The sequence below is a fragment of the Coptis chinensis genome, chromosome 3 (genome assembly GCF_015680905.1).
Source record: "Coptis chinensis isolate HL-2020 chromosome 3, ASM1568090v1, whole genome shotgun sequence".
NCBI classification, from domain to species: domain Eukaryota; kingdom Viridiplantae; phylum Streptophyta; class Magnoliopsida; order Ranunculales; family Ranunculaceae; genus Coptis; species Coptis chinensis.
Window position 1 is genome coordinate 109,046,524 of NC_141458.1, and position 25,736 is coordinate 109,072,259.

General features: G+C 34.4%; 2 protein-coding genes across 3 annotated transcripts; one reads left to right on the forward strand and one right to left on the reverse strand.

Moving 5' to 3' along the window:
• Positions 1-1,051: 1,051 nt before the first annotated feature.
• On the reverse strand, positions 1,052-5,092 carry LOC147512848 (protein DYAD-like). The gene is made up of 8 exons (XM_086598804.1): positions 5,051-5,092; positions 4,580-4,694; positions 4,308-4,411; positions 3,562-4,217; positions 3,059-3,442; positions 2,708-2,936; positions 1,554-2,183; positions 1,052-1,449 (listed from the first exon to the last, which is right to left on the reverse strand). The coding sequence occupies exons 1-8, from the start codon at positions 5,090-5,092 to the stop codon at positions 1,258-1,260; spliced, it is 2,352 nt and encodes a 783-aa protein (XP_086454930.1). The 3' UTR covers positions 1,052-1,257.
• Positions 5,093-12,362: 7,270 nt separating this feature from the next.
• Positions 12,363-23,607, forward strand: LOC147512849 (uncharacterized). Of its 2 annotated transcripts, none has more exons than XM_086599492.1 (9): positions 12,363-12,723; positions 20,055-20,177; positions 20,341-20,400; positions 20,513-20,578; positions 20,695-20,757; positions 20,870-20,941; positions 21,054-21,119; positions 22,791-23,217; positions 23,318-23,607. In XM_086599492.1, exons 1-9 carry the CDS (start codon positions 12,685-12,687, stop codon positions 23,362-23,364), a joined length of 963 nt encoding a protein of 320 aa, XP_086455618.1. In that variant the 5' UTR covers positions 12,363-12,684; the 3' UTR covers positions 23,365-23,607. The 2 variants fall into 2 exon arrangements, with proteins under 2 accessions (XP_086455618.1, XP_086455617.1); XM_086599491.1 differs by having other exon boundaries at positions 12,367-12,723; positions 20,338-20,400.
• Positions 23,608-25,736: the final 2,129 nt, after the last annotated feature.

Below are 25,736 nucleotides of genomic sequence, written 5' to 3' on the forward strand. Positions count from 1 at the left end.
GCCAGGAGAGTTTGTCTAGGTAAATTAGCATTGTTCCATAAAGAAAGAATGGTAGAATGGTTTACATACATATTTATAGGCATGGTTAGTTTATCCGTGAGCGGAGCGAACATTTTGGGAGAAGGGGGGGGGGCTTATGGGACAAAAACCAACTTGGTTGGTTTCTGTCTGTCTGTCCTCATCTTTTCCACTCCTTCTTCTCCATCTTCCTCTCCCACTCCTCCATCTTCCTGTCTGTCCTCATTTTTTCCACTCCTCCTTCTCCATCTTCCTCTCCCACTCCGCTCACCCCCACTGCTTAGCAGTATACTAGTTATACATAAATTTAACACTATATGCATTTTTTTGTAAGGTTCCAGTGTAAAGAGTCTACTAGATTTCTACTAGATTTAACACTATTGAAACTCTTAGGGTCTTGGCTAGACTTCTCGGCCACAACTCGAACTGATAATCAAATGGAACATTTTTAGTTGTTACTCTATGCTTGGGTGTCCTACAAACTATGGAATTAGCTGGTCCGATAGGTTCAGGAGATTGAAAATCCGTTAGGTCCGGTCTAAGCCCATCTACGCTTCAACCCCGAAATTTTTTGTTCTGGACTTTGGTGGTAAAAATAACTTACTAGTAAAGGTGTAAGATTTAACATGCATGGTCCAATCCAAGAAGGGCCCAACTTGAACTTTTTCTTTGGTAACTTGAACTGAAATCAGTGAATGTGTAAGCTCTAGCTCATTGCCGCAAAGGAAGATAAGCAGTCAAGTTAGTTCATGGTACCACTCATACTTGGTACGCCTAAAGGAAACCTTTCTGAATGATATTGGATTTTCACTAGGGATTAAGCAATTCAGTAGATCAGTTGGTTTAATTTAACCTTGATTCCTTAATTAAATCATGATGAATTGGTGACGGGGGCCGGTTATAATCCAACATGTTGAACGTATGTAATATGATCTAACTCGTGATCAACGTACGCGTTGTTGATTCAAACGACACCTTGTGGGATCATATTACAATCACTAAATTCAGTGCAAACAATGCTTCAGTAGCAGTCTAGTCGATCAACACGAGATATTTAAATTTCCCAAATCAGATACACTTGAATACTTGATGTGTGATTGGAAACTAATTTGAACATGAAAATGTCTTAGGGTTGAAGTAAGAATATATATCTATATTAAGGTGGGCCTTCTCCCGTTGTCACAGAATACAGAGACCACACCTTTTACATAAGAACATCCTCACCCTTAATTAAAGTTCTTAGAAATTGGGTTCAGATTTAGAACAAGGAGTAGCAAGAGCTAGCCAGGAGTGACCATAATATGCCTCCTGGTTCTCAATCTGCTGCTGTTGCTGTTGCTGCTGTTTCCTACAATAAGTCCTTGTTAATGGTCTACTGCTCTCCATTGCTCCCCAGCTTGCCTCATTATCACCACCTGCAGCACATGGCACCTGTCCAAAACAAACAAACAAACAATAAACACAAATTCCAAGGGTGTCCTCGTAATTTACTCAGAAGTGAAGTAGAGTGAGAGTATATTCGTAGGAGTACGTACGGGTGGGAGTACGAGAGGAGTACGTTGTTGTTGGTGAGTGGAGTATGATGAGGGGGTCCCACAGTATTCGTTATTGTCGTTTGTGAATTTGTTAACATTATCTCCCTCACAAATCGTGGAAGTTGAAACGGTAACAATAACGGGACGTTTTTCAGCTATGGTTTTAACGGGGGAAGTTGGTTGTTGTTCAAGAGTTATTGAAGGAGGGATGAGGAAACGAGGTGGTGACGTGGCAGAAGAAACAGACGGTGGAGTTGGGACCACAAGAAGTTGGTCAGCAACGAAAACCTGAGCAGGCGACAACACGTTACTGGTAGTACTATTGTTGCCGGCGCTGCTACTGTTACTGGCACCCATGTTGGGCCACAGAAACGTGCCTTGGGGCTTGCAGATTCTGAACCCACTTCTTAGCCTTTGTCTCATTTCAGCTCTAGCTGCTTTTGCTGTTTCTGCCTCTTTTGATTCCATGACAGACGCTGATGAGGGTTGCACCTGCTGCTGCAGATCATCAACGTTTTCTTTCACTTCATTTAAGTCTATGATTTCGTTGATTTCTTCTCTATTTGCTTCCACTACTTCGGAATTTGCACCACCCTCTTTCACTATAAAACCACTTCTTTTCATATCCTCCTGCACACATCAGGACCATCAATCAAACATCTCAATAAAAATGACAATAGATCGAAGGTCCAGAATAGTTTTTCAACACATGATTACATGTCTCCTTTTTAATTGTCAAACACTTGCACTGCTGCACACATGCCTAGAAGGATTGCCTACCAAATGAGGAATAAACATATCAAAACTTTAAGCTCATACTGGGCCCACTAAACAAATCCTTTGGGATTGAGGTATTGTCATAAGGCTTGAGTTATCACGGAATAATCTGTGATTTTATGTGACCCCGTCACATGCCCACGCGCACAAATAAAATAATTAAGAAAACAAATCAGATTTACACTTGTACGCCATCAGTTTTTTAGTCTTTTAGATGGTATCTTAATTAATTAAACAAAAAAAATTCTCTCTCCTCTTCATTGTTTGATTTTCTTTTTTCTTTTTTCCTGTGTTTCTAAATTTTAGCTAAAACCTGAACAAACCAAAATAACAAGCAAGTAAGCAGTAGACACAAAAAAAAGTGACTGTTCCATTACCTGCATTTCGTTCAAAGATTCAGAAATTTGAATAAGTTGGCGTTCCAGGTCTGATTTCCTCTTGACCAATTTCTCATAATCACCCAGTTCAACTGATGCATCTTTATTATTTGCTTCTGATGACTCTATGAGGTTATTGCAGCAGTTTCCGTTGTTAGTGTTTGAATCAATCGCCATAGGATTATCAGCAGCCTCTTTGTCCCTCTTCAATAACAGCTCTTTCACATCACTATCCAATGAAATAAACATAGAAAGAGTTAAATAAACGAATGAAACTACAAACATGCATTTCTATAAAAATTAATGGTACTCTACGCTCAAATTGAAGTAGTATTAAGTAAGGGTGTTTACTTTCTGATGTTGTCAATCTGTTCTTTGAGCAATTTCAACTCCCTAGCACAAATTGGATCTTGCGATGGGCAATCACCAAGCTTCCAACCAGGTGCTGGAGTCCAATAAGAATCCCTCACACCAGCTTCTTTCCTTACACTCATTAAATCAGCACTCTCAAGCCAGTACTCCATTGTTCCCTCGGCATTGTGCCGCCTTCTAAATCGATCTTCTCCATTTGGTGCCACTTTACCAGCCATGTGTTTCAGTAGGTGGTCAAGTAGTCCAGTATCCCCAATGTGTTTCCTTGCTTCTATTCTAAGGTTGTTTCTTATCACTGGGCTCCCAATCACAGCTCCTTTCTCCTTCATTATTTCCAACATCTTCTGTTCAGCATTCTTATACCTAGAATCATGCATGAAAACATCAACATCAACTACAAAAATTAAACAACCCCCAAGTCCAATGTAGTAAACAATGAGCTAATGACAATAATAGAATTGAACAGCTATCAATTCAATCACCTTTCTTTGGACCATCTGTCATATGAGAGTATCAGTTTCTTCTTAGTGATTTTGCTGCTGGGTTTCTTGACATCAACTTTTGCTGCTTTAGACTTCTTGTAGCCAGACTTTCCACGTTTTCTCTTTCGAGTGACCCTCATGGTCGTCTCCTCGCGATCGACTTCTTTGTCCCTGTTCACTGTGTTCAAAACTTTTTCTTCTTCTTCAGCCAAGGTTGAAACAGATGGAACTCTTGGGGTAATACTACTCTTTTTTCTCTCTTTATGTTTCCCAATGAAAGTGATTCTTTTCCGATAACCCCACTTCAGTAAACCAGGAGTGTCATTTAAAGACGACATACACAAACTAGCCTTCACTGAAGTTTCATCTTCTGAATCTGGATTAGTTAGGGATGTGGAAATTTCAGCTACTTTTGAGGGTAACAACCAAAAGCTTTGGAGGTGACGTTGCTCGGTAAACTCCGGTGGAAAAATCGGTCTAACTAGGACTTCTTTCGCGAGCTTCGATCGGAAAACAAATTGTTCATCTAATTCTGGGTTCTTTTTCACACTACTATAACTAGTACCTGCTTCCATTTCGTTGCTACTGAAATATTTACGCAGAGAAAGTGTACTTGGGAATCTCACTGTTACATTAAGCTCGTTCTTCTCAGTTACCTGTTACTCAAATCAAACAAACACCACCATACTCAATATTTATCATTGGGCTTAACAACATGTATGATGATTTAATTGATTAGAACTAACCATAACAACTCTGATTGATTTGAGTTGGATTGGGGATTTGGGGCGAAGTAATTTTTGGTCAATTTCATAAAGAAAGCCCACTTTCAAATCTCCAGGCTCTGGACCTAAGACATTTCCCAAGGTAACAAAAAATTAGATGAACATAGATATCTGTTTGACAGAAAACATATCTCATCGATCTGTCTATAGCCAGAAGAGAAGACTGGAGCATTAATTTGTAGCTAGAGAATCATATCAAATAAAGAGAGATTTGTCATCAGGTTTACTATTACCATTGCATGCAAAGTTGCCATCCACTGTGACTACCTCTTGTTTTGCCAATAATGGCATTTGAACAGTTTCCTCATCCATGTATAATGATTCATTCCCTTTCCAACACTTGATTTCCTGCATAAGAAAAATATATAGCAGCAAACAAAACACAACTCACTGTCAATTCAGATTATTTGCTCCCCACTACCAACTGACCAACTCCCCTCTTTCTCTTTCCTTAAAAAATATATCTGATAACGACTTCAGTGAAGGTATTAAAGTAATCAAGTAATGTTATTTACACCCCAAATTATCATTTTCAATTGTAATTAATTTCATCAATCATTAAAATTGGTTTGATTTGAATTTTTTAACCAAGCAACTACACACGTGGCAAAAAAATATCAACACATTCAGAAATAAAAAATAAAAATAAAAGTTTTTTTATATTCTAACAGCACGCGGAAAGAAAGAGAAAGAGAAAGGCTTACCCTAATGGTGATATCTCTAGCCTCATTAAATGCTGCTTCCATAGTTGACGCTCTGCTAAACCCTAAAACCAGAAAAGAACAAGACATTTATTTTCTGTTAAAAAATGTAGAATAACGAACAAATAAATGTAAGAAAATGGACATGTTCATTTATTTCAAACTGAAAATCCTGAAAAGGAAAATTTTGAGTGAAAAAAACAAGTGTGTTTTATGAGTGTGCTTGATTTGATCTATAGGTTGGAAACCAAAAAAGGAATCAAATATCAATAACTCCCATTCAAGCAATGCAAACTTAACATTGATATAGTAAACTTAGATACATACCAACATTTTTCACTACGTACAAATAGGTAAAAAACAAGCCAGATTTCAAACGAGAAAACCACCACAAAATAACAAGAAAGTGGACTAGAAAACATAGATCTATTTTGTGTTGAAATAAGAAAATATTGGTCTAGACTTCAAAAAGTATAGTAGTCTCAAACCGGAAAATCTCTTTAGTTTACTGTTTGAAAATTTGAAATGAAGTTGTGAAGGAAACAAGAACAGAAACAAAAGTTAATACCTTTAGTAATGAAATTATTTGATCTAAAAGGCCAATCACTTTAATAGAAGCTAAACTTGCTCTTTCATTCAGAAAAGAGAAAAATGTAAGTCAAGACATATTATTGTGTTTAGAAACGAAATATGAAGATGGTGAAATGAGAGTGGAGAGAAAGAGATGCTTTAAAGCAGTAGTAGTGCAGTGGAACCTTCTCTCTGTGCATCAGCTACGTGAGTGAGAGAGAGAATGAAATGATTTCGTTTGCGTAGAAGCACGTGCCGTTGTTGGTCACGTGTCTGGTGTTTGTTAAGATGATGAGCTTTATTGTTGAGTTTTAATGACGGATTTACCCTCAAAACCAAAATCATGTCTCTACTCTCTTGGCGTCCATGTAATAGCAGAGAATAAACCTACACTAATTTGTGACTGGAGCACGTGTCCATACCCGCCCAGTGTTAACTGATTTTACTCTATGGACTTGTGGTCCTCAGTTTTTCAAATTGGTCATGGAGTCATGGTTGGTGATATGTGGTTCATTAGTCATAAGTCCTCTCATTAACCACTTCACATAATTTGCCATAGCACATCCAGCACATACGTGGTTCTAATTGGTGAACTTTTTTTTGGTAACTTAATTAGTAGTTGCCTTGCAAATTGGCACATGATTATGTTACATGCAATTAATCAACTCGATCAACAGCGCACATCAAAATGTTTTTTTTTTGGCCCACTGAGATTAGCAGTATGGATATGTACCAATCGAGCGAGTATGCTGATAGTATTCTGATCAAGTTATCCTGCTAGATAACCCCAAATAAGAAATTCAATTTTTGACAGGGTACCTGAAGTGAATTTACAGATCACCAATAATACCGAGAGTGATTTTTTCGCACCTGAGTGCCCACTGGATATCGAGTTGTACGCGCTATTCTTTCAGTACATTGACGACAATTGTGACATTACTTTCACTTAGCCTCTTATCTACGATTCAACATTCGACCAACTTCAATTTTGTGGAATAGTAATTTCGTCTAATAGACACACAGTAAAAATCATTCACCAATTATAGACACAAAGTAAAAATCATTCACCAATTATGGACACAAAATAAAAATGCAAGAGGCCACATTATGTTAGTGGTGAGCAAGGCACAATTTTTCCATATCGACCCATAAATCGGACCCACAAAAACAGAGATATATCTGTCTATATCAATATATCGGAGATATCAATTATTTTGGCGAAACAAGGCACAATTTTTGCATATCGACCCATAAATCGGACCCCCAAAAACAGAGATATATCTGTCTATATCAATATATTGGAGATATCAATTATTTTGGCGAAACAGTGAAAATATCGATACATATCAGAATTATCGATCAACAGTCAATAAAATCAGTCAAACAATTAACAAGTCAAACAAAGTCAATTGATACATATCAAATATATTGAATATATCACTGATATATGGGTCAATATATCTCACCAATATATTGCATTATTTATCTACTCTGTATTCTGATATATATATATCACTGATATATTGGACGATATTTTGGGCTTTGGTGGTAAGTACAAATCATATTTTTGAGTTTTAATTTTTGCATTATTTTTGAGATGTTTGTGAGAAGGCTTTTGGTTAGAGTAAGTCCAACGGAGGGCTGCTAAAAGGAGTTGTTAAAAAGGTATCACATTAGATTTTTGGCGTTTTTAGCTAGAATGTCAAATTTGCCATGTCAAAAACTTGAAAATTGTTCCAATGAGATTTTTAAACTTTGAAGTGCTAAAGAGATACAGATGGCACAATTTGTGTCGTCCATCCATTAGTTATACACATGGGTCGAAATTTATGGAACAGGCGACACAATATCTACTGTCTGTCATCATATTTTAACACTGGCGATAGAAATAGTGTTGTCTGTCTCCCGCAAGTTAATTATGGTAGTTGCTAGACAAGGGTACAATTTTAATTGGGTTTATAACACCAGCCAAATTTAAGACCCTTCTAAGCAACTCCATTAGAACGGTCATTTGGTGTTTGGGGTGGCTATATGAGTTACCATATAACTAGTGTTCAAGATTCATTCCTAACGGAATATCAGAATTCCGCTATATATTTTGGTTTTAAAAAAAATCGGGAAATACAATAAAGAGTTGAAATATTAATTATTCCGAAATCGTATCGAAATCAAAATTTGACATGCGTTGAAATATTGTCAATTTCGGTTTTTTTATTTGTCGGAATTCTGAAATCCCGAACTATGCATATAACATCTCCATTGGACGAGACTTGCTCTTATGTTTATACTTTAAAAAAAAAATTACTACATGACAAATTAATTGGCTGGTGTTAAACACCACTTCATTCACTAGGTGTTATATATATATATATACATGAGCAGGTTCCGTTTGCCATACTTTATATATATATATAATAGTGAAATGGTTAATAAGAGGACTCGTGAAAATTGAACCGCATATCACCACGAGTCCACGAACAATTTGAAAAAGTGAGGACAACAAGTCCTCAAGGTAAAAGTATAGTCACAAATTCGGAATTTGGCATCAATATAATTCGGCAAAGAAGAAATCGTTAATTCGTAAAAATTCGTTAAAAAAATCGGAAAAAATCGAGAAATTCTTAAATAATTAAAACATAAAATAGTATGTAGTGTGTGACTGTGCATCATGTCAGGGTTACTTCGAGCATATATCAAATTCAAATTTTACAAATATATATGTAAAATCTTGTTATATCTTACGATATCCTCAAAATAATTGCAATTTAGAAAGTAAAATATTAAAAAAATTAATATAAAGCTATCCATTATAAAAAAAATCGGAAAAAAATCGTTAAAAATTGCTAAACATAAAGAATTCGGAGACTTTTACCGTTTTTATTGTTTATTCGTTTTGAAATTCGGTAATCTGTCAATTCGGAGACTTTTTACGTTTTTTTTAAAAAATCGGAGATTTTTGTGACTATCAGTAAAACCATAGTTCGGGATTTCAGAATTTTCAGAATTCTCAAAATTCCGACAAATCCAAAAACCGAAAATCATCAAATTTCAACCCTATTATATTTGAACTTTTGACTTATTTCAGAATAATCAAAATTTCAATTCTATATTCGGAATTCCAATTTTTTGAAAACCCAAAATATTAGGCGGAATTCCGAGATTTCGTTCGGAATCACGAACACTGGGTAAAACCAGTTAACACTGGCTGTCGCGCTGTGCTGGCGTGCTGCTTCTATTACCTAGAGGCGTGGAGACACGATTTTGTTTTGGAGGATAAATCCGTCATTAAAACTTGTCGTCTTAACAAACCCCAAATACGTGACCAACAAAGGCACGTGCTTCTACGCCAACGAAATCTTTGCATTCTCTCTCACTTCTTCTCTCACTCACTCTGCTGATGTAAGAGAGAAGTTTCCACTACACTACTACTGCTTTAAAGCATCTCTTCCTCCTCATTTCACCATCTTTATCTAGTCCTTTGTTTCTAACCAGAAAATTTTCCATTTCCTATATTAGTCTCTTTTAGCAGGCTTAGCTTCCATTACTAAAGGTATAAGCTTTTGTTTCATCTTTTAGCCATGGTGGTCTAAACAAAGGCACGTGCTTCTACGCAAACGAAATCATTTCATTCTTTCTCTCACTCACGTAGCTGATGCACAGAGAGAAGGTTCCACTACACTACTACTGCTTTAAAGCATCTCTTTCTCTCCACTCTCATTTCACCATCTTCATATTTCGTTTCTAAACACAATAATATGTCTTGACTTACATTTTTCTCTTTTCTGAATGAAAGAGCAAGTTTAGCTTCTATTAAAGTGTTTGGCTTTTTAGATCAAATAATTTCATTACTAAAGGTATTAACTTTTGTTTCATAAAACAGTTCTGTTCTTGTTTAATTTCCTTCAAACGGTAAACTAAAGAGAGTTTCCGGTTTGAGACTACTATACTTTTTGAAGTCTAGACGAAGAGTTAAAGAAACAAATAGATCTAGTTTTCTAGTCCACTTTCTTGGTATTTTGGGGTGGTTTTTTCGTTGGAAATCTGACATATTTTTTAACCTATTTGTACGTAGTGAAAAATGTTGGTATGTATCTAAGTTTACTATATCAATGTTAAGTTTGCATTGCTTGAATGGGAGTTCTTGATATTTGATTCCTATTTTGGTTTCCACCATATAATTCAATCAAGCACACTCATAAAACACACTTGTTTTTTTCACTCAAAATTTTCCTTTTCAGGATTTTCAGTTTGAAATAAATGAACATGTCCATTTTCTTACAATTATTTGTTCGTTATTCTACATTTTGCTCAGATATTAAATTTCTTTCATTTATGTTTTAACAGAAAATAAATGTCTTGTTCTTTTCTGGTTTTAGGGTTTAGCAGAGCGTCAACTGTGGAACCAGCATTTACTGAGGCTAGAGATATCACCATTAGGGTAAGCCTTTCTCTCTCTCTTTCTTTCCGCGTGCTGTTAGAATATAAAAAAACATTTATTTTTATTTTTTATTTCTGAATGTGTAATTAAGTGCTGGTGTTGATAGTTTTTTGCCACGTGTATAGTTGCCTGGTTAAAAATTTCAAATCAAACCAATTTTAATGATTGATGAAATTAATTACAATTGAAAATGATAATTTGGGGTGTAAATAACATTACTTGATTACTTTAATACCTTCACTGAGGTCCTTATCAGATAATAGGGGTGGGAATTTAGCCCTAACGACCATAACCCGCCCATGACCGATCCGACCCTAAGCCCTATAAAGCCCTCATAACTAAAGCCCTCACAGAGTTTAGGGCAGGGCCGACCCGACCCTAAGGCCTTCTAGGGCAGGACTAGGGCTAAGGTTCAAACATAGGCGGGACCCTAATTCAAATACCTAACCAAGCCCTAGTTATAGTTTTACATTTTCACTATAAATCTGAAAGCATTCATAATTGTCCAACTCTTTGTTAAATATTTTAAATTAAAATAATATTGTCCTTTGTAATTTATCACTTACACCCAAAGGTACTTCCAATAACTTGTCTTATATAACAAAAACTTGTCAACCTATCTAGCAGCCATGAAGAACAATGAGCACTAGCCTAATAAAAAAATAATATTTTATTTCTTTGATCATCAAATCAAAGTCTATAACTTATTATTCTCAATTTATTTTCCCATTTACTTTTTATAAATTATATTTTTATTCACATCCAAACCAAGTTTAGAACTAAAGGTTTCCGTCCACACCATTAAAGCGAAATACATAATAGACATTTGTAACATAGAAACCAAAAAAACAACCTTTGTCTGAAAAATGGCATTTGTAAAGCGAAGAAAATATATAGGCCCGGCCCTAAAACCCAACCCTGAAGCCTTTAAAGAGGGCTTAGGGTAGGGTCAGGGCTTGAGATTTAGACTTGTGACCCGGCCCGACCCGACCCTATGCTGACTTTAGGGCCGGGCCGACCCGGCCTTAATATCTAAAGGGCTTTTAAATGTTTAGGGCCGGGCTATCCCGACCCGGCCCATTGCCCACCCCTATCAGATATATCGGATTCAAGTTGTGATATTGTCAAACTATTCGGATTCGGATTTAGATATAGCCATATCCGACCCGTTTCCTGCCATAATTCCAGTAGTACCTCTTAGTAAGACTCAGGAATTTGAATGAGAGTTGGTGTTGCCAGTTTTTTGTTTCCTCTTGACCAATAATATATCTAGTCATAGTACAAAATATCAGACAATTTCTTGATATATATGTATCATGGATATATCCCCTCTTTGGAGGTATTTTACATTATTTGATATACAAATATCGTGGATATCTAAAATATCGACAAATATGGTAGATATTGTGAATATATATTTCTTGATATATCACGATATATCATTTATATTTATTTGAAATATAATGATAAATATTAAATAAAATTATTATATAAGCAAAATATTGCCAAATATATTCAAATATCACAATATATCTTAAAATATCATAAATATTACTGATATTTGTAGTTGTATATATCTCTAACTTATCGCGATATTATGTATCTTTTGCTGAAATCTCGATATTTGCAGTTGTAATTAGATATGGAGAAAATCGAAGAAAAAAATATAGGCAGAGTCATTGAAGAGCTGAACCTAATTAGAGTGAGTTGCAATTATATGCTTTAATTTATATATATATATATATATATATATTATTTATTTATTTATTTTAGTACAAAATAATGTTTTTTTCTACTAACAAAACTTACATGCTTTATATTTTCAGGATGAGATACAGCTGGGGGATAATGATGAGAAGGCTTTGCAAAGGGTAAATATTTTTAGTTTTTACAATTAAGTTTGACCAAAACCAGAATTCGACACATGTCAACCCACTTTTGGAAGTAACGGACAAGAATACCCTTTTTATTTATTTGTAACTACTGGAAATAACGAGATTTCCTCCTCTATCATCTCTTAAAATTTTATAAATATTAAAATGCACTTGATTTAATACATTTTAACTCGATAATTAAGTTATTTGAACTCAACATTTTAAAATAAATAGTTGAGAATTCACTTATAATAACATACTTTACATTTTAAAATGTATATGGTGTAAAACTTAAAAAGTGCTAAAATGCATATTGTGTAAAAACTTAAAAATTGCTAGGCCCCCATATAGGCACTTGCATTAGACCCCAAGCATAAACTGTAAAACCCCATATTATTGGGCTTAGGGGTTAGACCCATGGGAAAAAAGCCCACAAAAAAAAGAGAGAAAAGGAAGAACAGCACCATCGCTGGCTCGAGGCATTCTCTCTCTCGGACTTCGATCTCTTCTCCTTCTAAAGTCTTAAAAAAAAAGAATATGGTTTTGTTGTGGAGAAGAATTTACTCAATTTATCGACTAGTTGTGAGATTGAAGGTCTTCTAATCATCACTATTTCTAAGAAATACAAAGTAGGGTTTTAATTGGTGGGGGTGTTAAATTGGAACCATTTTGATGGGGAAAATTGGGGGTTTTACTATATGGTAGTATGGAATTTTTGGGAAAATCTTTAAGAACTGTGGACTTTGCTTGGAAGGATGCATCTTAAAGGAGCTTATTCGACAACTCAAAAACAAGTAAATATTTATTCTATTTTTTCTCGAATCTAATGAGGAATTTGTCACTGACTTTGAGAAAAAGGTTATATATATATTTCTCTTTACTGTTTCACATGTCTAGAACGATTTATGTTCGAAATGATTGTTGATTGTTTTACTTTAAGTTCGTATTGGTATTGAGTGTATAATTAATTTAAGTATATAGATCCATTGTTAATGGTGTGTTGTGATTCGTTATTGTCTTAATTAGGATGTTAATCTATCTGATTTGGTGTGTGTCTAAACCTTTTTGAGTTACTAAAGTGTTTAATTGTGTTATTAAGATGTGATGATGGATTAAGCTGCTTTATGCATGCATTTAGCTAAGTGTTTGGAAGACAGAGGACCTTGGTGATTATTTTACGTTTGACCATAACTAGTTTAATCTTATATACTCGGCATAAACATTATAATACTCATTATGGTCAGTTATTGGTTGCCTAGCTTAACATGCACATCATTTTGTTGAGTGCCGATGAAGTTGATAGTACACGTTATTATCTCATAGTTCTTGCTACATTAGCTTTGATGAATGAATATTATGGTGTGATACATTTCTAAAGTAAATGTATGTGTTACATGGTGTAGACCTTTTATTTGCATTGTCGGGTTCTAGTGTTGAACTGATTAATGTTAATATTGCGTTGTCAAATTCTAGTCTTGGCTGTGCAGTTAAATCGCTACTCGCTCTTCAGCGAGTAGGTGTAATAGGTCGGAGATTAATCGGGATTAATCGGACAATTTTTCATAACACTAGATTTCTTTACAAATAATTATTAAATAAATTTATTTAACTTTAAAATACCAACATAATTAAGCCAATTAAGAACCCACTTAATCAATAAACAATTAAAACACTCAATCAACTAAAATAAATATGATTAAAGTGTAAAACTTTACAAAATCGAGGGTTGGTCGAATCGGCGAAATGTCGAGTTCAATGTTTAACATTGAAATAGTTGAAATAGTGAACACAATTACTCGGCTAATCGGGACTAATCGGCCGAGTACTTGGGGAGTTTTTGAGCCCGATTGTGATCGGGGATTAAATTGTTAGTCGGAATTGCGGCTAAGCGTAGTATGAAGTACTCACCCGATTTCGAAAGTACTCAACGATTTAATAGCCCATAGTGTTGGATTGTCGAGCTCTAAAGGAAGAACTACGTATGGCTAGATCCCTTGAAGGGTACGTAGGTAGCCACTTGGCATAACCACTTTATGATAAGAAGTATTGGTTGTCTTTGTAGATATTTGATCATTGTTTGATTTCGTGATAACGTTGGTTAATATGCGTACTTAGGAGACGTAGTACTCTTATTTGTAGATTGTCATTTGGCTGTGGATAAAGTCTTCATGTTGACCCCTGGTGGCCCGAATGATGTTATGTTAAACCCACTTTGACGAAAGTGGCATGACCATGTTGAACTCATGGTGTTAGAATGGTGGTTGATGCATGTGACCATGTGGAACCCATGACGTTAGCGTGGCGGTCAATGCATGCGACTAAGTAGAACCCATTTAGCACATGACGATCAAACTCATTGAGCATGTGGTGAAAGACTTATCATGACCTCATTGAATGCCTTGGTTGATATTGTAGCCCTTTATAAGAATTACGGTTGGGGTGATTTAGTTTGTATAGATTTGGTTTAGGTTCTCTCACCAAGGCTTAAAACAAAATCTAAAAAGCACTACCTCAACATTATCACACAATTCTTATAACACCTTAACAACACCTCGTCCTTACCATGATGATTTCCACAACGTATTAGAAAGGTAGAACAACTACCACTCAAACACCCATAGTGTAATGAGTCATCCATTTTTCCAAGTGAATTAAATGTAGAAAACAATATCTAAACACTACCAACAACCCATTTCCTTCATAAGAACAAATTTAGTTTGTAATAATTTCTTTCGGCAAGGCAAGTAATTTCTTATTTCTAATGACAAAAAAAAGAGTACACAAAAAAGTAACCTTCAAGGGTATTAAAAGAACTTCGCTACACACTCAAGATTTAAGCAAGAACAATACCTGAAGGTGAACTTGGATTTCATTCTTCTAAATCTGATGACTCAAAACTAAATTTACCATGTCTAGACATAATAGATTATATCAACGTAAGAAGTAAATATACCATGTCTTTGGATTTCATTCTTTTGAATTTGATGACTCGAAACTAAAATTTTGCCTTGCAGTCATCTCATAAATAATCATTGTTTTCCACACCCTTTAAAACATAAGAAAAGCAGTCAGTGTGCCAATTCTTCATCCTATTAAGGAATGAAATAAGAGAAAGAAAAACAAATATTAGAGGCACACACACTAAATCATTCATACCAAGTTATTGTAGTGTAAGGAATTTCATGCGGTCATAATAAATGAATACCAAAATGAACAGTACATAATGACGGAATATCAAGTACTCAAATTGCAAATAAAACTAACTAGTGAAACTCTTGAAACTGACATTGATACAAACCCGTTACTTGCTAAATGAAATTGACTACAGTCTATAGACAGTGATATAACCCCGTTACTTGCTAAATTCATTGCAGAATACGAGACTAGCTAGTAACATACTAACATGGTCCATAGACATAGTTCACTGACAAACTAGTGGCATACGGTCAAGTCGCTCCTAAGTCGTGTGTGTACAAAAAATGAAAACAGTCACGACTGAGCCATTACCACACACTACTCGAGCTGCGTTCACACTAATAAGGCACTCGATGTCTAACTTACTTGAAATTCAAATCTCAATCTTGGCAATTGCTAGCAACTTGTTATTGGGTCATTGCAATAAGCATTAAATTAATAAATTAAATAAACTGCTGAAAAATCGTAAACAATGATCTTAAAGCATGGTCCAATTTTGTATGGACCTGATTTCATGACCATACAGGCATAGGACTAATTAGTTACAAGTTACAACTACATGTCGATGTGTAATATAATCAAGTAAACTAGACAAAAATCAGCTGCAAAGGTATAAATACATATATATTGAAAATGAAATTTACATATAAATCAAAGTGGAAGCAAGCAATTGCTTATATTGAAATGAAGTTACTTGATCTTCGCACACTACTTCAGTCCCAAAAATCAAAATCAAAATAGGAAAGAAGAAAGCAAAACGAGTTGCGTGTGTCCTACAACAAAAATATAAAATTTTCAGTGAGTAAAAAATTTAGCCATTCAATGATAGATGTGTCAGGTTCTACATGGCTAGAAGTGAACATGGATCCAATTTATTTGAATAGGCTACTTAGCTTAGATCAATCAATAAAGCAACCCTTGCTATTAAGTATTAAACCAACAAAGATTTAACCTTTTACCTCAAAGTTAAACTTAGTCGCAACAGGAAACCATTGTAAAACCAATAGACAATAGTTCCTCTTGCAAACAAAAGAAAAATGATAGATGGAAGAGAAGAAAAAACTGTACCTAAAATTCCAAAGATACTCAAATTGAGAAACCCAAAAAGAAAAATATTTATAATTTTGTGTGCAAACAAAAGGAGAGAGAAATTAGACTGAAAGGGGGTTTACCTGATTCATCTTCCTCCTTGATCTAGTTCATCTGGTTCATCGTCCTAAACCACAGAAGAAAGAGAGAAGGGTTGCTCCAAAGTTCGAATAAAACTAGTCATCTTCCTCTTTGACTGATGGATCTGGAACCCTAAACTTCATTGCACTGTTACAAAATGGCCATTCTGGTGTAGTGAATCCCAATGAGCCATTAAGCACAAATAAACTTTTTTCCTGAATTAAGAAAGAACTATCTGAACTACTTTATTTGCTCCATATGTATAAGCTAAAGCTATGAGCCAATGTCTTAGAAACTAGATCGACATCATTCACTTAGAACTGAAAACCCCAAAGCAACTACTTCTCTTAACATTTATATTTCAAATCCAACAATAACTAATGAAAACAGATAAAAAAATAACAAATTGATACCGGGTGTCTTGAGAAGAGATTCTGAGCCAATTTAATGGAGTTCTCTTGTATGGCAAAGAAGAAAAACCCAACTGTAAACACAAATACAAATAAATGAGATACAATGAATCAATAAAAAGGTGAAAAAATAGGAGAGATTAAAGTTACCTTTTGAGAGTGTATTCACAACAACAGGAGGGCAAGGTAGGAAGATAAATGCCAGATGAGGAATCTATGAAAGGGATTGAAATACTTGGTGAAGATTCCCCCGATTAACCCAGAGATGGGCGCCGTCTTCTTCTACCTTCGAATGTGCCACCAAAAAAAAAAAAAAAAAAATCGATCTCGTGAGAAGAAGATGAGTTGAGTGTTTGATGATTGAGAAAAACATAGGGGTTTTGAACGATTCTTCTTCAATTCAGAATTTATCCCTATGATAGCGAATGATAGTTATTCACCCAAATCTCGGGTTGATTTGGGTTAATTGAGCGGCTTCAGCAACAGAAAGGGAAAAGTTGAGTTTTTTAGGTTGCTTTGTTGAAGTGAAACAATGCATATAAAGGGGGATTTTGGATGGCGACGACAAATGGTAAATATTACAAAGGCTTTGATTTGTGTGAAGCTGAGAAACACAGGTTTGAAAGAGGATTGAAGAGAGAGAGACGAGAATGTGGAATTTTGATCCGAGCAGGTCATTTAAATTTATCTTATGTTTTTGGCCACAAAAAAAAAAAAAAAAACTGGTGTTGCTGCCCAGAATCGAACTGGGGACATTGAGCAAGTAAACTATCGGTGCGACCAGTGCACAACAAAATTCGTTGTACTCTCAGTGTTTTCTAACGGATATTAACGTTAGGTTATATTAGAAAAAGTTTATAAAATAATTTAAAGAATAAAAAGAAATAAAATAACTGGATAACCTGATCACTAACGCTTATATTCGTGACAACACTAGTTACAAATATATCCGTTGGTAATGAAAAATTTGGTCTGTTACAAATTTACCATTCTGATGTAGTGTACCTTGTAATAGCTTACAATTATTTGCTCGCGAGTTTTGAAGGATTCGGATGCATAGGCAACTTTGTTTAAAGTGCGGCCTTTATATTAAATATATAATGTATCTTATTTTGATAAGCTAGTTCGCAATAGAATGTGTTTATTTACTAACAACATTATTAGTAACGTATAACTTTAATTTAACGTAAAACTTTGTTATACCTGTGTTGTGTATTAACTTTCTCTTCGCAATCATTTTCCTAATTTTTAAAGATTAGTTGGTAGATGCTATTTGCTAGGAGTGTGGTTATTACACCCTTACGGGTTTTGCAGGAGTGCTGGTTAAATATACTAAAAAGCTACTAAGGTCTATAAGTATTGTCTTTGTACCCCTTTCGTATCTCTTTTAGAAAGTTTGATAGTAAATATCATTTGTTAAGGGTGTAAACCTTTCGATAGCTATGGGACTCGGATGTATGTATTTTACTCGTGTTTTCGGTAATGACTTGGTATGAGGTACTTGGATGATTTGGTATTAGTTGAGACATTCAAGTACTTTGGTGTATTAAGTCCTAATGTTGAAGTGATCTCATTTTGTATGCCAGTTATTTAACTGCTCTGGCATCGGTCGAGATGGTTAAGTAGCTGGGTTAACCAATGAGAAATGTATTATTGTGATTTTCAGGTTATGACAGGTTTATATATATGAAATGTCGAAAATACAGAGGAGATGTTGCCGAAATTTTACTATAAAAACCACGTGTCATAGACTCATAGGTTTGTAATTGTTTGAGTTTTGGGGCGTTACCTAAACCCTACACATCTAGACACTAAACCCAAAATTCTTATAAACTAGATATTAAACCTAAACCCTAAACCCTTACAAACTAGGCCTTAAGCCTAAACCCTAAACCTTAAGACATTAACCCCTAACCCCCTGTAAACTAGGCCCTAAGCCTAAACTCTAAACTTCTAAACACTAAACCATAAACCAACTTGTTGCATTTCATAGTAGTTGGTCGAACTCACATCATAATAAAATGCATTTTGTATCTGCATTTTAAAATGCATTGTGCATATGCACTTTAAAATGTGTAAGCAAGTTTATAATGTGGGTGCATATGCATTTTAAATGTGTTGTGCATCTGCATTTTAAAATGTGTTGTGTTAAGTTTATAACGTAGGTGGTTTAATTTTTGTGGTTTTTGTTTGTGATATACCATATTAAAATGCAAACCACGTGGTTATTTTATTTTTAGTGAAAATATTTGGTAGTTATTTAAAGGTAAAAGAGAGAATAAAACGGTTATAAAACTCAATAACTAAATTGTCCACTTCCACAAAACTTTGTGGGTAGTTATAGTCAAAGCTTGAAAGTCCTATTTTTGGCCTTGTCTACTGTGTTCAAAACTTCTTCTTCTTCTTCTTCAGCCAAGCTAACCGATGGAACTCTTGGGGTAGTACTCTTTTTTATTTCTTTATGTTTCCCAATGAAAGTGATTCTTTTCCGATAACCCCACTTCAGTAAACCAGGAGTGTCGTTTAAAGACGACATGCACAAACAAGGCTTCACTGAAGTTTCATCTTCTGAATCTGGATTAGTTAGGGATGTGGAAATTTCAGCTACTTTTGAGGGTAACAACCAAAGCTTTGTAGGTGATGTTGCTCGGTAAACTCCGGTGGAAAAATAGGTCTAACTAGGACTTCTTTCGCGAGCTTCGATTGGAAAACAAATTGTTCATCCAACTCTGGGTTCCTTTTCTCGCTACTATAATTACTACCATCCATTTCGTTACTGCTGAAATATTTACGCAGAGAAAGTGTACTTGGGAATCTCACGGTTGCATTAAGCTCATTCTTCCCAGTTACCTGTAACTCAAATCAAACAAACACCATCATACTCAATATTTATCATGTATTGGGCTTAATGTACGTTAAATAACAACAGATATGATGCATGATAGATTTAGTTGATTATCACTAACCATAACAACTCTAATGGATTTGAGTTGAATTGGCAACTTGCGGGGTAGTAATGTTTTGTCAATTTCATAAAGAAATCCCACTTTCAATTCTCCAGGTTCTGGACCTAAGACATTTCCCAAGGAAACAAAAAATTAGAACATACATATCTGTTTGACAGAAAACATATCTCATCCGTCTATAGCTAGAAGAGAAGACTGAAGAGCATTAAATTGTAGCTAGAGAATCATACCAAATAAAAAGAGAAATGAGATCTTTGTCACCAGGCTTACTATTACCATTGCATGCAAAGTTACCATCCACTGGCTACTTGCCAACAGCAAACCTACTTTCAGATTTTTTATGCCTTTCGAAATATTTACTAATTGTGACTTTTTTGCTATTAGAGAGAAGCACTTAATACCGCTATTGAAATTTTGAAAGAACACAAAGAAGTTGATTTTAAGAACAAGATTCAAAGAGAAGTTTTATTAATGCTGAAGGACTACGCAACAAAATCTGATATTCAGGTAAGATTACAATCGGATATGAAAGAATGTGGTACATGTATTACTCTAGTCACGTATACTTGTATTATTCTAGTCTTGTATTGAAAATGGATATTGGTAACTGCTTAGCTTCTCTTTCCATGTTAGCATTATTACTAAAATCTTGGCGTTTTCATTTCAGGAGAAGGTGGATTCTTTAAGGGAGAAGGTTAACAATGACCTCCAAGGAAAGCCAGATATAAAGGTGTTTGTCTGCAAAATTCGTACACGATTTAGATTGTGTTAAGGATTACGGAATGCTAAATAAGTACAAAACTAATAAGTTTATACCTTTCTGACTTTGGCAAATATCACAGCATTTTGAAGCCACAACAAATCTTATAAAACTGCAGCTAGGGTGTGACTTTGAAAGCAAGATGACGGTAAGTTACTATTTTTTTCTCCCCTTTTTTGTATTTAAATTAGAGAGGAATTGGTACTGCTTAGCTTCTCTTTCCATGTTAGCATTATTACTAAAATCCTAGCGTTTTCATTTTAGGAGAAGGTGGATTCTTTAAGGGAGACGGTTAACAAGGACCTCCAAGGAAAGGCAGATATACAGGTGTTTGTCTGCAAAATTCATACACGATTTAGATTGTGTTCAGGATTACGGAATGCTAAAAAAGTACAAAACTAATAAGTTTCTACTTTTCTGACTTTGGCAAATATCACAGTATCTTGAAGACAAAGTAAATCTTATAAAACTGCAGCTAGGGCAGGACCTCCAAGGAAAGGCAGATATACAGGTGTTTGTCTGCAAAATTCATACACGATTTAGATTGTGTTCAGGATTACGGAATGCTAAAAAAGTACAAAACTAATAAGTTTCTACTTTTCTGACTTTGGCAAATATCACAGTATCTTGAAGACAAAGTAAATCTTATAAAACTGCAGCTAGGGCAGGACATTGGAAGCACGATGATGGTAAGTTACTATTTTTTTCTCTCTCTAATGAAGATATTTTCTCATTACTCAATGCAGAATGTTTACAAGTATTTACAGACACAGCGTAACCAACTATACAGCTGTCATTTAACTAACCGACTACAAACTGCTGGGCTTCTAGAATTACATCAGTATACCTTTTACAATACTTGCTAAACAAGGCTATAACTTATTCTATGTTATCCTCTCTCAAGCACTATCCCTCTCCCAATCTGAAATGTCAGAAACTTGAATAATCTTCATTATCCTTTCTCAACTAGATATGGTCTGATGGCCAACTTGTACGGTAGAGTTTGAAACCTTGATGCAGAGAGACCCTTAGTAAAACTACCAGCTAGTTGATCAAGTTTACATAGATATTTCACTTAATTGCTTTGTTCACAACAAGTTCTCTTATGTAGTGGTAATTAACCTCTACATGCTTAGTCATGGCGTGAAAATTGGATTGGAAGCAAGTGATATAGCACTTATATTATCACACCAGTGTTGGAGGATCCTTTAGATAGACCTTTAAACTTGATAAGATCAAACACAACCAATATAACTCTGCTGCTGTGTGGGTATGAGATCTGTATTCAGACTCCGTTGAAGACCTTGCAACCGTAGATTGTTTCTTAGCTATAGGACAATTGTCTAGAAAGACAAAAGCCACTAGTAGATCATCTATCAGATGGGGAGACTGCCCAGTCTGCATCTGAGTATGCTGTTAGAGACATAGGCCCTTTTGTGAAGCAAATACCCTGATTTAGAGTGCCTTCGACTTATATCAAAATCCTTTTAACTGCAGAAAAATGTGGAGTTCTAGGAGAGTGCATATACTGTGATATTGTAAATCAGTTCTTGTCCAAACAAGATTTGTAAACCACCCACCAAGGATATGTAGAACTTGAATAGGGTGTTTGGTAGCAATGAAACGTTTAGGCTTGAAAATGCCATTTTTGGATCTAGTGGTCATTTTGTGATTGAGGTTTTCTTGTTGAATGGCAGTTTTGGATCTTGTATTCATGGAATGCACTGGTTGATGTTGTAATTGGTTTATTGTGGATCGAATTCGTTGTTGATGATATATGAGATTGTGTGGAGTTTGAATGAGCTACATAATTGGATTGAGTTTCAGAGTGAACAGGGGAATTTATTTGACAAGTTGAGTCTGAAGATTAAGAAGCATGAGAAGTAGGACTAGGTGATATCGGAGGAGGTGGAGGTGTATAAGATTGGAAAATGGAATCAAAAGTTGGTACAAGAATATCATTAGACTGAGTTATAGAAGAATGTGAAGACATTGAAATTTTTGGTTTGAAAGGAAAATGTGCTTGCTTGGTCCACCTTGTTCACAGATTGCTGTAATGAATTGGAACCATTCTGAAAACTGAAGAGCTCAGGCAACCAGGTCCAGTACCAAATTAAGTACTGCAAGTCTTCTTTCTTCTCTCCACACAGATAACACCTTGTAGCTCCTCAAGTATGCTAGAGTTGTAACTTTGAAATATTGTGTATTTGGTAAAAGATACTAGCATATAATATGAGGACACACTGTTGTGGGCATCTAAAACCATCAAATGAGGTTAAATTGTTAAACATACTATTAAGATGCTTTTATTCTTTATTCTTTATTTTTTATTCTTTATTAATTGTATTTTTTTTTTACAGCTAATGGGAGAAAGAGTAACAAAGATGGAGGCTGACCTTGCCAAGAAAGAAGGTTTGGACTTGTTGGAAGCCGAGATAGGAGTGAGGACAAGAGCAAGGGAATACGTAAACCGGTTTCTTCAATCAACTCCTCTGTTTATTGGTTTACTAACCGTGTTATTTACTATTACGATTCCTTGTAAGGCACGCACTACGTTAACTAGGTTGGTTTGGGGGATTTTCTTTGGAGTTTTAGCATTGGCCTGTACAGCTGCCTTTGATATTTTGGAGTCGAAGAAGGAAGTCAAGAAGTTGAAGAATTCTTTTTCAACAATTGTTCCTTGGTGGAAATTGGTGCTGCCCGCTTTTATTGAACTAGCGGTGCTTTGCGTATTGACTGCAATCCTCTCTTTTGTTTTCGGCTATTTCATGGATGAAGAACATTGTGGTAAGACTCTTAACATTGATTTCTTAAGTTTGTGTTGTATTGTTTAAATGCTCTGTTTAATAGTTCTAACTTCTTCTTTATTTGTGTTTTTTTTCGAAAGTTGGGGCACCTCCTCCAGCTCCAGGTCAACTTCCTCTCTGGATGTGAATGTTGGATGATTGCAAACTGAATAAAAAGGATACGAGTTCAGAGTTCTACAGAAAAAAATTTGTCTATTTTTTATTTTGTCTCATTTCTGTTTCTTTTAAATGTGGATTTATTTCTTTTATTGTTTCCAGTATGTTATCCTTAGATATTCCTCTTGGCTCTATTTTTCAAGGCTTAACAGAGTCTCCAACTTTTTGTAAATTCTAATACTAATTACAAAAAAAAAGGAATTCACAATCTTTAGATATATATTATAGTTATACCTTCACCAATCAATCTATTTTTTGGAGCACTCACAGAGACTCTAGTTTTTTCAAAACTCTATTACTAATTATGAAAAAGTAGGATATAAATAAAGAAACAATCCCATCTAGAGTTTCACAGAGTTTTCAATTTTTTCTAAACAATATAGTTAATTACGAAAAAAAAAATACTAAATTGCAAAAAACATTATTTTCAACCAAAAATGATTTTCCTAAAATGCTGACATAAAAAAGAATAGTTTCCATAAGTGAAGTTTAACATAACAAAGTTTTTTTCTAGAAAATGATAATGAAACTATGAAAGAACAAAGGAAAAAATGATAAATTGAGTTGCTTGAACATTTACTTTATGCATTTGTTAATTACAAAAAGGAAAAAAAAGTAAACTAATCACAAAATAAGTAATAGTGTATACCCAAAACAATAAAATTGTATTATATGCACTATATATATGGCCCTAACAAATAAAGTTGGATCAATTTGAGGTGTCATCCACTGTGGGATTTAGACATTTAGCTATATTTAAGGATTTAAAAAAATCATAGGCCATAATAATTATGACATATTCTAATTAAATTTATGAATTTTATAATTTCCAATTTTAGCGGAATAACCGGATTCAGTTAAAATGGACGTTAGCTTAAATAAATCATATAACTATTGATTTACTTCAAGTGGACGTTGGGCTTAAATAAATTATATACCAAACCAAACCAAATCAAAACAAATTACATATGAAAAATTAAATTATACAAAAAATAACATCACAAAATATATAATAACAAATGAACCCCCTCCCAATAATGACAAATATTTTAAAATATATATAATACTGAAACTAATGTCAAAGATCAATTGACGAGAAACAGAAAACTAGATGCAAATGCATCGAACTAACTTCAAATAATATTTAATGGGAAATCGAAAATTGGATGCAAATACATCAAACTAATACCAAAAAATAATTGTCGGTAAATCATAAATTGGATGCAAATGCATTGAACTAACCTTCAAAGATTAAATTAACGGGAAGTCGGAAACTTGATGCAACTGTATTGAACTAACCTAAAAAAAATAACTATAAATTGGAAACATGATGCAAATGCGTGAAACTAATCTTTAAAAATAATTAACGGGAAATCGAAAACTGGATGCAACTACACTGAACTAATTTCAAAAAATAAATTGGATGCAAATGCACTGAACTAACCTCAATAAATAATTAACGAAAAATCGAAAACTGAATGCAAATTCATTAAACTAACCTCAAACAATGATTAACGGGAAATCAGAAACTAGATGCAAATGCAATCTCATCGAATAATAAACGAGAAATCAGAAACTGGATGCAAATGTATTAAACTAATTTCATAAAATGATTAACGGAAATCGGGGCGGATGCAAATGCATTGAACCGAGCTCGAAGAATAATTGAGGAAATTGGAAATTAGATGCAAATGCATTAAACTGATCTGAAAAGAATAATTAATTAAATCGAAACCTGGATGCAAGCTGCATTGAATTAACCTTAAAAATAAATAATGAGAAAATTAGAAATTGGATGCAAATGCATTGAACTAACCTCAAAATATAGTTGTGTTATATATTATGGGAATATCCCGATAAGTATAGTTTTGCATTTAAAAGCGGTGTTTATCTTATCTTTTTTCGTATAATTGGGGACACCTTGCTATTTAAGTAGCTTCAATATGAATTTCGTCTTATTAGACAATCTCATGAAAACTTCAATCAAACTTCTATTATTAAACAACAAATGAAGTTGAAGGGTTTTATCAATGGCGAGTTTTTTTTAATAGAATGCGTGGGGTTTTCATGTTATAAGAAATTTGGATGAGTGATCAATATAATATTTGTATATAATTGTTATGCATATATTTTAAGAATAATTAATATGACAGGACCGTTAAGTAGATAATCTTTGAAGATCCCACATAGTGAGTCGAGGTATATAATTTAAAAGAATAATTAACGGAAATTGAACTGAATAATCTTTGATGATCCCATATAGTATATCAAACATGATTTATTTTTTATGTCATGTTTGCAAAGGACTACCTGAGATAGATAGGTAGAAAGTTGGTATTACAC